This window comes from Peromyscus eremicus, chromosome 23 (genome assembly GCF_949786415.1).
Source record: "Peromyscus eremicus chromosome 23, PerEre_H2_v1, whole genome shotgun sequence".
In the NCBI taxonomy this organism is placed as follows: domain Eukaryota; kingdom Metazoa; phylum Chordata; class Mammalia; order Rodentia; family Cricetidae; genus Peromyscus; species Peromyscus eremicus.
In genome coordinates this window covers 37,947,680-37,962,225 of record NC_081438.1, presented here as the reverse complement: position 1 = coordinate 37,962,225, position 14,546 = coordinate 37,947,680, and the positions used below count along the sequence as shown (strand labels likewise).

At 48.7% G+C, this 14,546-nt stretch overlaps 1 protein-coding gene across 1 annotated transcript; it reads right to left on the bottom strand.

Moving 5' to 3' along the window:
• Nucleotides 1–2,091: 2,091 nt before the first annotated feature.
• Nucleotides 2,092–12,805, bottom strand: Pomp (proteasome maturation protein). The gene is made up of 6 exons (XM_059249098.1): nucleotides 12,698–12,805; nucleotides 10,701–10,798; nucleotides 8,719–8,779; nucleotides 8,163–8,264; nucleotides 4,328–4,421; nucleotides 2,092–2,252 (listed from the first exon to the last, which is right to left on the bottom strand). The coding sequence occupies exons 1-6, from the start codon at nucleotides 12,698–12,700 to the stop codon at nucleotides 2,185–2,187; spliced, it is 426 nt and encodes a 141-aa protein (XP_059105081.1). The 5' UTR covers nucleotides 12,701–12,805; the 3' UTR covers nucleotides 2,092–2,184.
• Between the last annotated feature and the right edge of the window lie 1,741 nt (nucleotides 12,806–14,546).

Here is a 14,546-nt window from a genome sequence, read left to right as displayed (position 1 = left end):
GAGGGGACATAGGAAACCATTTGTACCCAGTCCGTCGTTAGCACAACTCACAGTGGAGTACTCATGATCGATGCCTGACCCAGGGGCAGTGTTGTAGGAAAGAGCCCTTACCTGGCCCTAACTCCTTGTCCACACTCAAAACAGAGTGAATTATAGGACAGCCTGTCAGTGGATGCCAGAGAATCACTTAGTGTTGTAAGTACTGAGTACAGAGCCCTTTTCCAGCAGATCTGGAACCTTCCCGTAAAGGGCCTTGAACATGAAGATTGGTAACTCAGAAGCAGAACAGTAGCAAGGAAAACATGAAACCGTTCTCCAACACCGTCAGAGCATCTAAGAGAAAAACTGCAGAGGGATATGCGAATTTCAGGGAACCCAGATGATTTCCCAACTCCAAACAAGCACTGCGGACTCCAGACTGGGACCCACCAGCACGCTTTGCTTCTCAGATTTAGACTATTCATCAGCAGCTTTCTTAGGACACAGAAGGCTACATTTTAATATTTATATTAAATAATATAATTATAATAATATAATATAATTAAATAATAATGAGTCTTCAATGCAGGGTGAGCCTGGTGGCAGCACACACCTTTAATCCCAACACTCAGGGGGCAGAGGCACGCAGATCTCCAAGTTCAAGGCCAGCCTGGTCAACAGAGAGAGATCCAGGACAGCCAGGTCTACATAGAGAAACTCGTGTCTTGAAAAATAAAACAAGGGGCTGGAGAGATGGCTCAGCGGTTAAGAGCACTGACTGCTCTTCCAGAGGACCTGGGTTCAATTCCCAGCAACCACATGGTGGCTCACAACCACCTGTAATGAGATCTGGTGCCCTCTTCTGGCCTGCAGGGACACATATAATAAACATATACATAATAAATAAATAAATCTTTAAAGAAAAATAAAACAAAAATAAATAAAAAACAAGAAATTCTTCGTGTCACTTGACCACAAACACATCTTGTGCACTGCACATGTCCAGCTGCATTCCCCATTTCATCCATCAATGCCAGCAGCAGCCCAGACTAAAAGCTGACACCCAAACTATCTGTAGACATTGTATTCCTAAAAAGTCAATAACCAAAACATGTCAGAACTAGTAAAAAAAAAAAAAAAAAAAAAGATCCATTTACTAATGTTTTGAAAAATTTGGGAGGGGGGGTTGTTTTTAGACAAGGTCTCACTGTATACCTGTTGGCTGGTCTGGACCTACATACACACCAGGCTGGCCTCAAACTCAGAGATTCCCCTGCCTCTGCCTCCCCCGGGCTGTGATTAAAGGTGTGCGCCACCACTAGTTTTTATAGACCAAGTCCATGAACAATATTTTTAAGAACCATCATGTTGAAATTATATTTAAGTAAGTATGGAATTATTCATGGATGTATAATAGGAATATTCTAATAATTTAAAAACAAGTCTGTATCTTGATATGTAACTTAAGCGGCATGCTTTTCTTTAACAGAACATTGCTTGGTAATCTAAAATACAAAGTAAATCTGTGAAAGACAATAGTTCAATCTACATGTCCTGGTTGCTCTATCTAATTTCTCATATAAAAAGACCAAAATCTCTGAACTTAAACTTTTCAACATGAAAGAGTACTTAGTTATAACTCTAAGTTGTAAGTGCCATCCTACAGGGCAGGACTGCGCTCGGTCCTGGGTCTGTCACCAAACCTGATCACAAATGTCAAGGAGGCACCTGGGAACTCCATAGGCTCAAATACTAATACTGAGCCGGGCGGTGGTGGCGCACGCCTTTAAGCTCAGCACTCGGGAGGCAGAGGCAGGCAGATCTCTGAGAGTTTGAGGCCAGCCTGAGCTAGATAACAGAGAGACTCTGTCTCAAAAAACAAAACAAAACAAAACAAAACAAAAAAACACCCAACAAAAACTCTATCTAAAATGAAGTTTACAGAAAGAGGAGAAAGCAGGCTGAATAGACGCTGTGGAGTTTGTAACATTTAGAAGAAACACGTTTTCAGAACCCGGGAACCTGGGCTTTGCTGTAACCTCAGAGCTCAGAACCCACCTCCAGGCTTTCAACCAACTCACGACCCAAAACTAAAGAGCCAACACTTGCAAATGACCGAGCAATCTTATCAGTACTTTAATGTGTCCGTCAGACTGGGGGAGGCAGCTACACAGTGCGCTTCTGTGGTTCCTGCACAGCACTGCTCTACAGCAAACCCAGCTTGTACTCCACCATCAAGTGCGGCTCGCCCATCAGTTCACTCTGTGACGGATCTGGAAAGAAACCACAACAGATTTGCTCTTGTTTACCAAGGAAGTGCTACGCAATGAAATAATGCAACGCAGGGAGTAGCCATGGCAGTCCTCAGCTACCCCATCTATGCATACACAGTTCCCAACCAAGGAACACCACTCCAAGAGCACTACAGCAGTCCTCACCACAGTGGACATGAGCTCCCTCAACAGAGGACCTTTGCAGCTAACTTCTACCTCACAGAAAGACGCAGAGAATGAACATAAAAAAGATGTTCTCAAGCTCATTTCCTGATCTTCTGAGACATGAAATTATGTGACATCAGAGCTCTTCCTAAGATGAAGAAATGGCTTTGCGTGCATTCTGGGTAAGCACCCAATGTCTGTCTGTGTGGTCTGCGGATCCTGCTTTGTCTGGTCCCGCTGGCTTTTCAAACTCCATGCTGCATCCTACTGGTCTCCCGAACTCTTAAGAGCCAGTCCACACACTGTGAAACCCGAAACAAGCACCATAAGCCTCACTACCGCACACCCGAGTCTACATCACCGTACAGACTGACAATGACCTTCGTGCTCAACACACGGAACTCGAAACCGCGGTAACCTGACTGCGATGATTACACCTCAGAGCTTCAAGTGGTCCTGTGTGTGCTGAGACAAGACCCACTCAGCCTCTCACGAGCCTGCAGCATCCCCCAAGACAGAGATGCCCACAACAAGCAGCTTTAATGCCCGACTTAAGATGGAGGAGCCCTGGACATGAGGTCCCTTCTGGAACAAAACACCAAATACACAAGTATCACCCGACCCTCTCTTCACTGCAGGAAGTGCAGTTCAGGGACCGCCAGAGCACCGACATGGGGACATCTGCCATCAGGACGCCCCCGTCTCTTCTTCATCCAGAGACCGGCAGCAGGCTAACCCGGCAGCTTGCTCCAGGGCACCTAGCTCAATTCCTCACTAGCCTTAGCTGTCAGATCCCGAGTCTACTGTTTCTCTGGCCTCAGGCAGCTTCCCTCTAATTTTATCTGAGGAATCAACTTTGCATTATATCCCAGTCACTTGTCCCTCCTAGCCCACTATGACTTAAATTCCTAAAATGTGTCACAGTCTGTCCCTTCCTCTTTAGCTCAACATGCAGCTCCTCAGCTGAAGACAGCCAAGGCTCACTGTTTTGTATTCAGAGTAAAAAAAAAAATCAGTTTGGCCAGTGCCTTAATATGTCACTGAATTAAGGCTCAAAACTCCCTGCTCTTTTTTTTTTTTACATGTAAGTACAAAGATTTTTATACAAGTCAATTCTATAACTTATTAACTTTCATTTAAAGCTAAGAATAAATGGACCAAAATGTTGTCTGAGTGTGCCTAGGAACACCAGGTTTTCCAGCATTCATAAAGTCCCCTCAGGGAACAGTGCATAAATACAGTGCAGCTTTGCTGGTTCTCCACTTCCCCTGCACTCTGGGGTGGAGCAGGCTGTGCACAGGGCGGGTCTGGAAGACGCACAGGATGCTGCCTGCATGGCTCTTACTCAGAAGTCCCCACCTCAGCCACAGTACCACTCCCGGGAGAACGTGGTGGAGAATGGCAGGCTCTTCCTTCCCCCTCACTTCCCACCTCAGCACACAGATTACTGGACAGGGTGGACGGGGGTAGACGGGGTGGACGGGGGTGGACGGGGGTGGACGGGGTAGACGGGGTGGACGGGGGTGGACGGGGGTGGACGGGGGTGGACGGGGTGGACGGGGGTGGACGGGGGGTAGACGGGGTGGACGGGGGTGGGTTTAAGTTTGAAAGGACGTTTTTCTCCGACTCCTTCCGTTACATGAAAACCAGTCCCACAGACGCACACGCCACTGATGGAGCGCCCAGGACAGTGCTGACATCAGCCTTCCTCCGGACAGGGAACGCATGGCTGTTACAGTGACTGAAAGTGTGATCTCAGAACAACAAACCCTGGAGTTAGTACGTTAGGTCTTATCTTAGGGCCGGGAATAAATACAGATGACTGGCCAGCCTGATTTCCCTGGGGCAATGACTGCTGGCTACTATCACCTTGTTCAGCGTAGGTTCCCTAAGTGCCGAGTGTCACTCACCATTGAGGATATCCTCAAAACCAATGGTCTCGTCATTACCCCTCAAAACATCCAGGGACAGGTTAGAGCTTGGAAGGAATGGAAGACGCTGAACCTGGGGGAGGAGAGAAAAGGGCAGCCTGAGAAAAATCGAGGGGAAAGGTAGACTGCGTGCCATAATCCCATGCTCTTCCACCCTTTATCTGAAAAATTTACAAGACTAAGTAAAAGTGCAATTCAGCCAGTGGGGAAAAATAATTCACATTTTAGGTACAGACCAAGTTTTAAAGTGTTTGGCACTGGAACAGTAACTTTTACTAGTTTAGTAACCTGCCACATCTGCCTGTGTTTATTCCACTAACTAACCCACCATGTCTACCTGTGTTTTGGGGTGTTGCTTCTGTTCGGGAAAACTTTAGCACATACCACGTGATTGTTGTGGGATATCTGTACACTGCGTGAAGATGGGTTGCTGTGTAATAAACAGCTGAATGGCCAATAGTGAGGCAGGGGGTATAGGTGGGACTTCCGGACAGAGCAAGCTCTGGGAAGAAAGGGCGAGTTGCCAGCCAGACGCAGAGGAAGCAGGGCATGAAGGAGGAGAAGTAAAAGCCATGAGCCACGTGGCAGCATGTAGATGAACAGAAATGGGTTAATTTAAGTTATAAGAACGAGTTAGAAACAATCTAAGCTAAGGCCAAGCTTTCATAATGAATAAGAAGTCTCCGTGTCATTATTTGGGAGCTGGCAAGACAGAGAAAGATTCATCACATGTGTTGAAAAGCACAGCAAACTCCCAGAGCCCAACACCACACCTCACTCAGCACAGAGAGACCAGGTTCCTGAGGAATCTGAAGTGAGTGAGCCTTTCCATGCTGTTCTGCACCGCTTAGAACAAAGGTAAACATAACCTTTTCAACTGCAGTGGGGACCGGAAATGCAGACCAAGCTCACCTAAGAGGCTTTCAAGCCAATGTGACCTCTTGCCACGCGCTAAAGGCAGGTGTAGACTGGTAACCGCGTGAAGCGTTGGCAAAAGCACGGCTGTGCAGGAGAAGCCTCTGGATTCCCATCCCGACCATCACTGGCCCAATCACTAGCTTTGTGCCAGTGACCTGAGAGACGGGACCTAGACGGGGTGTGCTGCACAGCCTGCACACTGCCACCACAGGCGGTGCTCAGCACACTCACATGGGCCAAACTCAGTCTCCAGTCCCGCTGCAGATCATGGCAGACTTTACCAAGGCCGAGGTAGTCAGCAGTGAATGACGCTGGGACTGAAACCCATCACCCTCTGCAGAGGCGCTTTAGGGAGACCCACCCTCTCCACTCAGAGTGAAGACGCTATTCTCAATTGCCAACAGCCTACAGTGTTATTTGGTCTTTACAGTGTGAAAGATGCCATTCACAACCAAGAAAGAGGAAGCAGGCAGAAGAGAGAAGAAAGAGGAAGAAGCTATAAATGGAGAAGAGAGCGAAGGGTCTGAGAGGCAGTGAGGGCAGGACAACTGTGAAAAGCGGGACCTGCAAAATACAAGGAAGGGACCAGGAACAGGGCTCACACACTGAGCAAAGCCTTTCGACAAAATGGTACTAAAAGCTCAGGCCACCCACTTTACTATGTGTCCCTTCCCAAGGCGGACAGGAAGTAGGGAAGGACGCTAACAGTTCTGTGCCAACACTGTTTCACGGACTCGTGAGAACAGCCTGTGCTGTTGTGACTGCCTTTCCATTGCGCAGCAGCAGGAGCCGAGAGCTGGCTCGGTGAGGGGCACTGGCTGCTCTTCCGGGGAAACCAGGCTCCCGGCGCCTATGTGGAGCCTCAGAACAGCTTCTAACTCAGTTCCCAGGGGATCTGGCCTCTGTGATCACTACACACACCACACGGTTCACAGACATATATGCAAACACTCACACACGTAAAATAAGACTAAATAAACCTTAAACAACAAACGTGCTTCAGAATGTTACTCTTGAGTGTTTGGATTAGATGGTACAGTCCACACTCAGACTCAAGGCATTCTCACTTAAAGCCATTTCACAACCTTCTTCTTGCAAAGAAGCACTTAAACCACAAGCCTATAACATCGATGGCACTCACAGCACAGACCACAAGACCCAGGTCACAGAAAGGAAGCCATGGTAGCAGGAAACAAAATGCATGAAAGCCCAAAGTAGGAAGCAGGAAGCCAATCCATCAGGCAAGCTGGGTTTTATCCGGAGGACACAGTGAGGCGCGCACACAGTGAGGTCTGTTTTCCAGGCTCTCTGGGTGGAGAGCAGAGGGCTGAGAGGAGCAGGGTGAGAATCACTGCAGGAGACACTCAGGCAGATCTAGTAAGGACCAGACATCGGGGTGTGGGGGTGACGCGGCCGTGAGCGAGGCCACCAAGGCCAATGCTCCAATGGCTGCCTCAGGTAGAAGCCTACTCCCCAATGAGGATGTGGAGAATGACGATTTATTCTGCATGGCCCAAGTGAAATCCAGGTGCCTGTGGGCCTTCCAACCAGAGAAGCTATAGGTTCACAGGTCAGAACGACTAGTCAGCACCACATGAGTAACAGAGCGGGCAGGCAGGGAACGGCGAGGGGAGAGCAGAGAGGGGCACTTCAGGGAACAGCCCAAAGGAGCCACACACGGCTGGAAGTGGGTTTCGGGGAGAAAGGAGACATGGGTTCGAGTCTTCAAAAATCATGGGGGAAGGAAGGAGCTTTGGAGTCAAATGCCACAGTGCTCAGGTAAAAATGGGGTGAGAAGACATCTGCACTATTCGGGAGCCGGAAGACCGGGCACAGAGGAAGAGGAAGCAAATGAACAGACACAGGAACCAGGGCTTCCAGCAGCTGAACCTGCAGAAGCCGACGAGAGACAAGACATCAGCATGAGGTGTGAGGACACGCTCCTTTAACCTCAGCACACAGCAGGCAGAGGCAGGCAGATCTCTGGGAGTTTGAGGCCAGCAAGGTCTACAAAGCAAGTTCCAGGCCAGTTAGAGTTACATGGTGAGATGCTATCTCAAAACTAATTAATTAATTAGGGATTGATACAATTTTTAAGACGGGATTTGAATATATGTAATGCTGTGGGATGGCCTGTATGCCAAATTGCTCTGATTGGTCAATAAATAAAACACCGATTGGCCAGTGGCTAGGCAGGAAGTATAGGCGGGACTAACAGGAGAAAAGAAAGAACAGGAAGGCGGAAGGAGTCACTGCCAGCCACCGCCAGGACAAGCAGCATGTGAAGATGCCGGTAAGCCACGAGCCACATGGCAAGATATAGATTTATGGAAATGGATTAATTTAAGATATAAGAACAGTTAGCAAGAAGCCTGCCACGGCCATACAGTTTGTAAGCAATATAAGTCTCTGTGTTTACTTGGTCGGGTCTGAGCGGCTGTGGGACTGGCGGGTGACAAAGATTTGTCCTGACTGTGGGCCAGGCAGGAAAACTCTAACTACAGTGTAACTGCCACTGATGAGCCAAAGCAAGAAGAAAGAGAAGCCAAAGGTGTCTGCTGACAATGAGTAGTTGATCCCGGAAGTAGTGTGATGCAGTGGAACCCAGAACTCAGGCAGCAGGGGACAGTTCTCACGGGCAGAAGGACATTGCACACAGCTACTCCTTAAGCAACAGGTAACCCAGAGGCAGAGAACACAGAGGCAGACAGCTACATCTTCAGACACTGTGTCTGGAACATGAAGACATTCGCCATCTAACAAGTTTCCTCTAGGAAGTAGGAAGCAGGGTCATGCGTGACAGAGGAAAGCAGACCAGGCTGTGAGGGAACAAGGGAAGCAACGTCTAGACAGCCGTCATGAAAGCGCCAGCCCACGTGGGACAGAGGACACTCACCTGCTGCACTGCCTTGAACTCCATCTGTAACTTCAGGGGGGCAAACAGACCCTGGATGTTCCTCAGGGTGGAAAAGTTCATCTTGTCTTGGTTGAGCTGGAACTAGAGGGACAGAGCAAGTGTAACCCAGGTGCTTGTCACAAATGCCCCAATGCTGGTCTGCAAGCGCGACACTGGAACCGACACAAAGCGCATCTGCTAATTTCTCCCAGATAAATTCCGTAACAGTCTGCCCATCTGTGTGAGTGGTGTGTGCTTGTGTGGTGTGCGCATGTGTTCATGGAGATGTGAGGCCACACAATGAGGCCAGAGGTCAACACCAGGTCTCTTCGTCAACAGTTCCCCATCATATTTTTTGAGACATGGTCTCTCACTGAACCCGGGGTCTACGAATTCAGTAGGTCGACCAGTGAGTACCAGGGATCTGTCTGTCTCCCCTCCCTCATCCAGAAATGGTACCCCAAAGGTCTGCTAACGTGGACTCAAAAACAAGTGCCCATATCTACTTCTATTTTCTAGCGAGGATAAAAAAGAAAGACACAGGTAACATACTCACATTTTTTTCTGATAATTCAAGAGGGTGACTGGGCAAAAGTTCATTTTTCACAGAAGAAAACCTAAAGGAAGAAAAACAAACTATTTAACAGGAGATTCCACATCACTCTCTACCCAGCTCAAAGCTGCAGGTGTAACTGTGGGGTCAGGCCATGGGGTGGGCTCAGTAGGTGAGCATCAGCCAGCAAGAGGCCCAGGGCACAAGCCCCACCAACACCCCCAAGCCTGTGATTTCGCAACAGTAGTGTGCCAGGGAGTTTTCTGGAGGTGAGAACCTTGTTCTCGTAGTGATGGTTCCACTCAGTACAGGAACAGAAATCTTCATTAAAATACACAGAACTTTAATCCCAGCACTCAGGAGGCAGAGGCAGGCAGATCTCTGTGAGTTCGAGGCCAGCCTGGTCTACAGAGTGAGTCAGGACAGCCAGGACTGTTAATCAAAGAAACCCTGTCTCGAAAAACAACAAACAAACAAGCAAACAAAAACACATAGAACTATGAATGAGTAGACAGTCAGAGTAAAAACGCATCTGCTACAGACAATGGGACTCGAGATTTCAATTACCAGCGGGGGATTCCAGACACGGATACTAACTCACGCCCTCTGTCTACTGTAAAGTTCACAGTAATGCCACTGGAAAACTGTGGTAAAGCTTTACACATTTTTACATTTAACCAGTCCACTGAGTTTCATTTTTATTTTGATGTCTTTCATGGGTTCTCATGTAAGTCTTCTAATAAAAAAATTTTAAGTTGTTTTAAAAGAATTCACTCAGCATGTGAGCCACTGCCACTCTGACATGCTTTTCCTAGGACAGGAGAGCCAAGACTCTTCGATATGTACTGCATTTTTTCTGAAGACGTGTAAACAACACGTTAAGGGACCCACAGCTAGGACCAGCCCAGTGGTCACTGTCAGGCTAAGTACTGTCGAGGCCAGGGGCTGGGGACAGAAAGAAACCCTGCAACAGCCGTTCACTGGGCACTGTCATGGACAGAACGTCATCAGAGAGACAGACATGAACACTGTCGTGGACAGAACGTCATCAGAGAGACAGACATGAACACTGTCTGTGGACAGACAGAACGTCATCAGAGAGACAGACATGAGCACTGTCTGTGGACAGACAGAACGTCATCAGAGAGACAGACATGAGTACTGTCTGTGGACAGACAGAACGTCATCAGAGACAGACATGAGTACTGTCTGTGGACAGACAGAATGGCATCAGAGAGACAGACATGAGCACTGTCTGTGGACAGACAGAACGTCATCAGAGACAGACATGAGTACTGTGTGTGGACAGAAAGAACGTCATCAGAGAGACAGACATGAGTACTGTCTGTGGACAGAGAGAACGTCATCAGAGAGACAGACATGAACACTGTCTGTGGACAGACAGAACGTCATCAGAGAGACAGACATGAAAACAGCCCTTTGAATGTAGTCTTACTAGCTAATTTGGAAGAAAAGAAGCAACAATACTTTTTTTGTTTTTGTTTTTCAGGACACGGTTTCACTGTATAGCCCTGGCTGTCCTGGAACTTGCTTTGTAGACCAGGCTGGCCTTGAACTCACAGAGATCCACCTGCCTCTACCTCTGCCTCCTGAGTGCTGGAATTAAAGGTGTACACCACCACCACCCAGCAAGAAGTAACATTTCATGCTGAAGCAAAAACTCCCCAGGACTTGGTTGGCGGCTAGCCTATTAATTTCCTTTAAAGTTTTATTTGTTTTTATTTTGTCTGATCCTAGCCATCATCCTACAAGGTGCCACACACTAGGAGAATGGCTCCTACTCTGCTGAGATACTTATCCCAATGCAAGGACCATGTAGGCCTCTTCCTCTCCACACTCCATCTGAGTGTGTAACGCACTATAGCCCCAATCTAACAGACATGCATAGCCTTTCAAAGAGTCCCTCGAGAGGAGCACACAGAAGCGTTCATTAGCGCAAGGCGCAGCCACACCTCCCCACATACCCTTTCCGGAGCAGATCATGACTCTCAAAAGGCCCACTCGCTGAGAGCTCTGTAACTGGAATACTGTCCTTCAGCTGCGACCCAAGGCCTCTGGCGTTCTGCAAGACAAAGTCGCACAGCAGTTAAAGATGACAAGTAAGGTCAGTGCCCTCAAGAAGCCGGGATCTACACAGAGAGAGCCTTACGTACTGTGGCAGCCAGCCCACAGGGTACAGTGAGTAATACCACCTTTGCAGGTAGAAGGACTCCTGCTCTCACTGCAGACTGTGCCAGCAGGGAAAGCTTCTTATAAAAAAAAAAATAACATAAAGATATGAACATATAAACAAGCTACAACCAGTCTGAGATGACCGAACTCAAAGATGGACAGTCATATATATATATATATATATATATATATATATATATATATATATATATATATATATATATATATATATAAAACGAGTTCCGCCCTAAAATTGACAGTCTTGGAAGGTTTATGGGAAGATCAAGCAGATTCACTTCTCTGGAAAGAGACCTCCCCTTAGCTCTAATGCAACGTTTAACACAGTGAAGAGGCTGAGGACAGAACACTGGCGAACACCGCTCCTTGGGACAGATCTAGGAACAATAAAAGATGGAATTAAGACATGACACCTAGGAAAATGGGGTCATAGGAACTAAGAGAAAGGGGGAGGGGCTGGTTACTATAAGTAAAAATAAATGCAGCTAATTGAAATGCTGTGAAAAGTTAAAAGCAGCGCCTCTAGAACTGGTACACTGTCACCTGACACCTAACACCCCTATCTGCTCAGGTACAGAAAAACGCAAGTCTGTGGGTAACCTGGTGCCCGGTACTGGTCTAGAACTAACTCCCGAGAAAGCAGCTTTTCGATAGACTTAGTTCATTTGTGTATTTTACCTGGCAGCTTGCAGTGGGTGTGACCAGCACCCCCGGGTCTTGTTTGAGCCTTACCAATCTCCCAATTCTGCACAGCGAAGGTTTCCCTATAAAAATTCAACTTCACCACCAAAACCGCCAAAGACCCCATCTACGCTCCATTAACATCTGAGAAGTCAAGTCCAGGGTCCTGAGTCCGCAAAGCCAGAGGCTACACCGCTGCTATTCCTTCTTACGGAAGAGAACCTGCAATCTAACAGAACGTCACCTACTCAGTGACTGCCAGCCAAGCAGACTTCCAGGACGAGCCCCATATGAATACAGCTTTCCCAATGCTAAGTGACATCGCTACCCTACATTCTCCTCCTGTAGCTACTTTAGTGGAAAGTGACAGGGGAAAAAGTTTCTCTATGCACTCTAGAATTGCTGTTCGCATCTTCCCAATGTCCTTCTGAAGGTCCTAGTACAGTGTTAGATAAAAGTAAGTCTACAAAGAGTGTTTCTCACACTCCTGTACAATGGGAGTGTTGGCCAACACCAGCTTTCTGGGCGTGGGCAGATGGGCTGCAGGAGTATCAGGTCTGTGCCATGGTGACTCAGGAGTCTGCTCAAAGAGAAACAGAAAGTGGGGAAGGGGGAGAGGCCAGAAGGGGGAGAGAGGGAGTCCAAGCACTAACCAATACAAACCGGGAGCAACAACGGCGCCCGAACACATGGCACAGGGAGAGATGTTTGCAAACCCAGGCTGAGTTGTAGAAATGCAACCTGCCCTCGACGGCAGAGCGTGGGGGCTCCAGTCACCCCGAGGGAGAGGGAGAGGAGCGGTATCCCAGCACCCACACAAGGGTCGGCTTTCAGAGGTGCCCTGTGCGTCCGCGCCAACTACCGGGAAGGGGCGCGCAGGCCTGGGAGACCCCGGGGACCGAAGCGCGCGGTCCCACGGGAAGCAGCACCACCCGAGAGCGCGCAGCCGCGGTCATGCCCACGCCAGACACCCTTCGCGAGCGCGCAGCCAGGCTCATCCTCGAACCAGGCACCCGCCGGGACCGCGCAGCCGCGATCGTGCCCGCGCCACGGACACCCGCCGCGATCACGGGCGTTTGCGCTCACTCACCATCTTGGAAACCGCTCTGCGAAAGCTTCTAAGCCCGCTCTAGTCGGCCGGCCAAGCTGCTCACTTCCGTTTCCGGGGCCGAGCCCCCCCCTCCACATCCGCCGGAAGTGCGTCCGTCCGGCCAGGAAGGAAAGAGGACGTGGGAGGAGTAGGGAGTCTCTCTTTGCCGGGGCTCCCACGCTTGCGATCCCGGGGGAGCGAGGGCCAAGGACGCAGCTAGGGTGTGCGCTGGGCCTGGGCTCGCGTGGACGGTTCGGGATTGGCGTGTGCAGATGCGTAGACTTCCCGGAGGCCGTGCAGAGAGGTCGGGCGTGATTGGCCTAAAGTCCTGCAGGTGAAGCAAAAGTCGGACCAAGAGGCTTTTACGTTTTTCTAAGTCGAAGATCCAAGGCTTGGTGTGTGTAGAACCCAAAGAAAGGAGCAAGCTAGTGTGGTCACTGAACTACAGCCGCCGGTGGACTCCAAGGGTCGGGGGTGTGGGTATTATCGAACTTGGGGCGTGGGGTGGGGTCCTAACCTTTGTCCCGAGCCCGTTCCGGCCACCTGACCTCAATAAGCCAGTTAAAAGCGGAAGGCAGAAAAAGGATATTTAGTGAATGTGGCCTCACTGGGAAGACCACAGAGACTTGGGCTCCCTGGGACTAAATCCTTTTTTCAATAAAATGGGTACGTGTGTAAACAATTTAAGTCCATGTCATCATAGCTAACCCATACTATAATGGCTCTTACAACTACATATAAACATGCTGCACATGGGTCATTTCCTAAGTCTTTCCGTTAAACTTACTGATATCTTTAAGATGTGTCTCGTTTGACGGTGTGTATGTGCATCACGTGTGTGCCTGGTGCCCTCACGCTCCTTTACAAGGGTAGCAGTATTTGCCAACCCAGGTCTGGGGATCTTCTGGAACTGGAGTTTCAGATAGATGGTCGTGAGCCACCCTGTGGGTGCTGGGAACTGAAACGAGTCGTCTGTGAGAGCAGCAGGTGCTCTTAGCCACTGAGCCATCTGTCCGTGCCCCTTGGCTCGCATTTTGAGAGTACAATACAGCATGGAGGACAAGGCAGGGCAGCTAGCTGAAGCAGGCCTGGTCACTTGGGTTCTGCAGGCGGAAGCATAGAGAGATAAACACTGTTGTCCTCTGGCTTTCACCTTGGTATTCCACCTGGGACCACAGCCCATGGGATGGTGGTTCCCCCACTGAGGGTAATTTAGTTAAAACTATAGAAATGACCTCAAAGATATGCCCAGACTATGTCTCCTACGTCAGTGGTTCTCAACCTTCCTGATGCTGCAACACTTGAATGCAGTTCCTCATTTTGTGGTGACCCCCCCAACCATAAAATTATTTTCATTGCTACTTCGTAACTGTAATTTTGCTACTGTTAGGAAGTGTGTAAGCATCTGATGTGACTCCCCCAATGGGGTCGAGATCCACAGGTGGAGAACTACTGTTAGAGAACTACTAAATCATCTCAAGTTGACAATTAAGATTAACCATTGAGCTGGGTGGTGGTGGTGGCGGCGGCGGCGAACGCCTTTAATCCCAGCTTTTGGGAGGCTGTGTGTGATTTATTTGGGAGCTGGGTAGCAGGCCCCCCAAAAGACCAAAAATAACCAACAACAGGAAAATTGTAGCATCTCGTGTATAAAGAAATTTCTTTTCTTCTTTATAGTTTCATTGTCCAATACTGAAAAAAAAAATGCCTAGCAACTATCAGGGCTGAATCTGTATCACTCGGTGTGTGTAGTCAACAAACCTTAAATGACTGTTTTTGAAATGTTTTCAGTAGTCCACACTGCACACAAGCTCACTGTATCTGAGCATGAGTGTGCGCTCTTAATCTT

Coding starts and splice junctions, on each gene's coding strand:
- Pomp (XM_059249098.1), bottom strand. Junction 8,780..10,700: donor CATGATCTGCTCCGGAAAGG/GTATGTGGGGAG, acceptor TTCTTCCTTTAG/GTTTTCTTCTGTGAAAAATG. Junction 8,265..8,718: donor TTGAATTATCAGAAAAAAAT/GTGAGTATGTTA, acceptor CTGTCCCTCTAG/TTCCAGCTCAACCAAGACAA.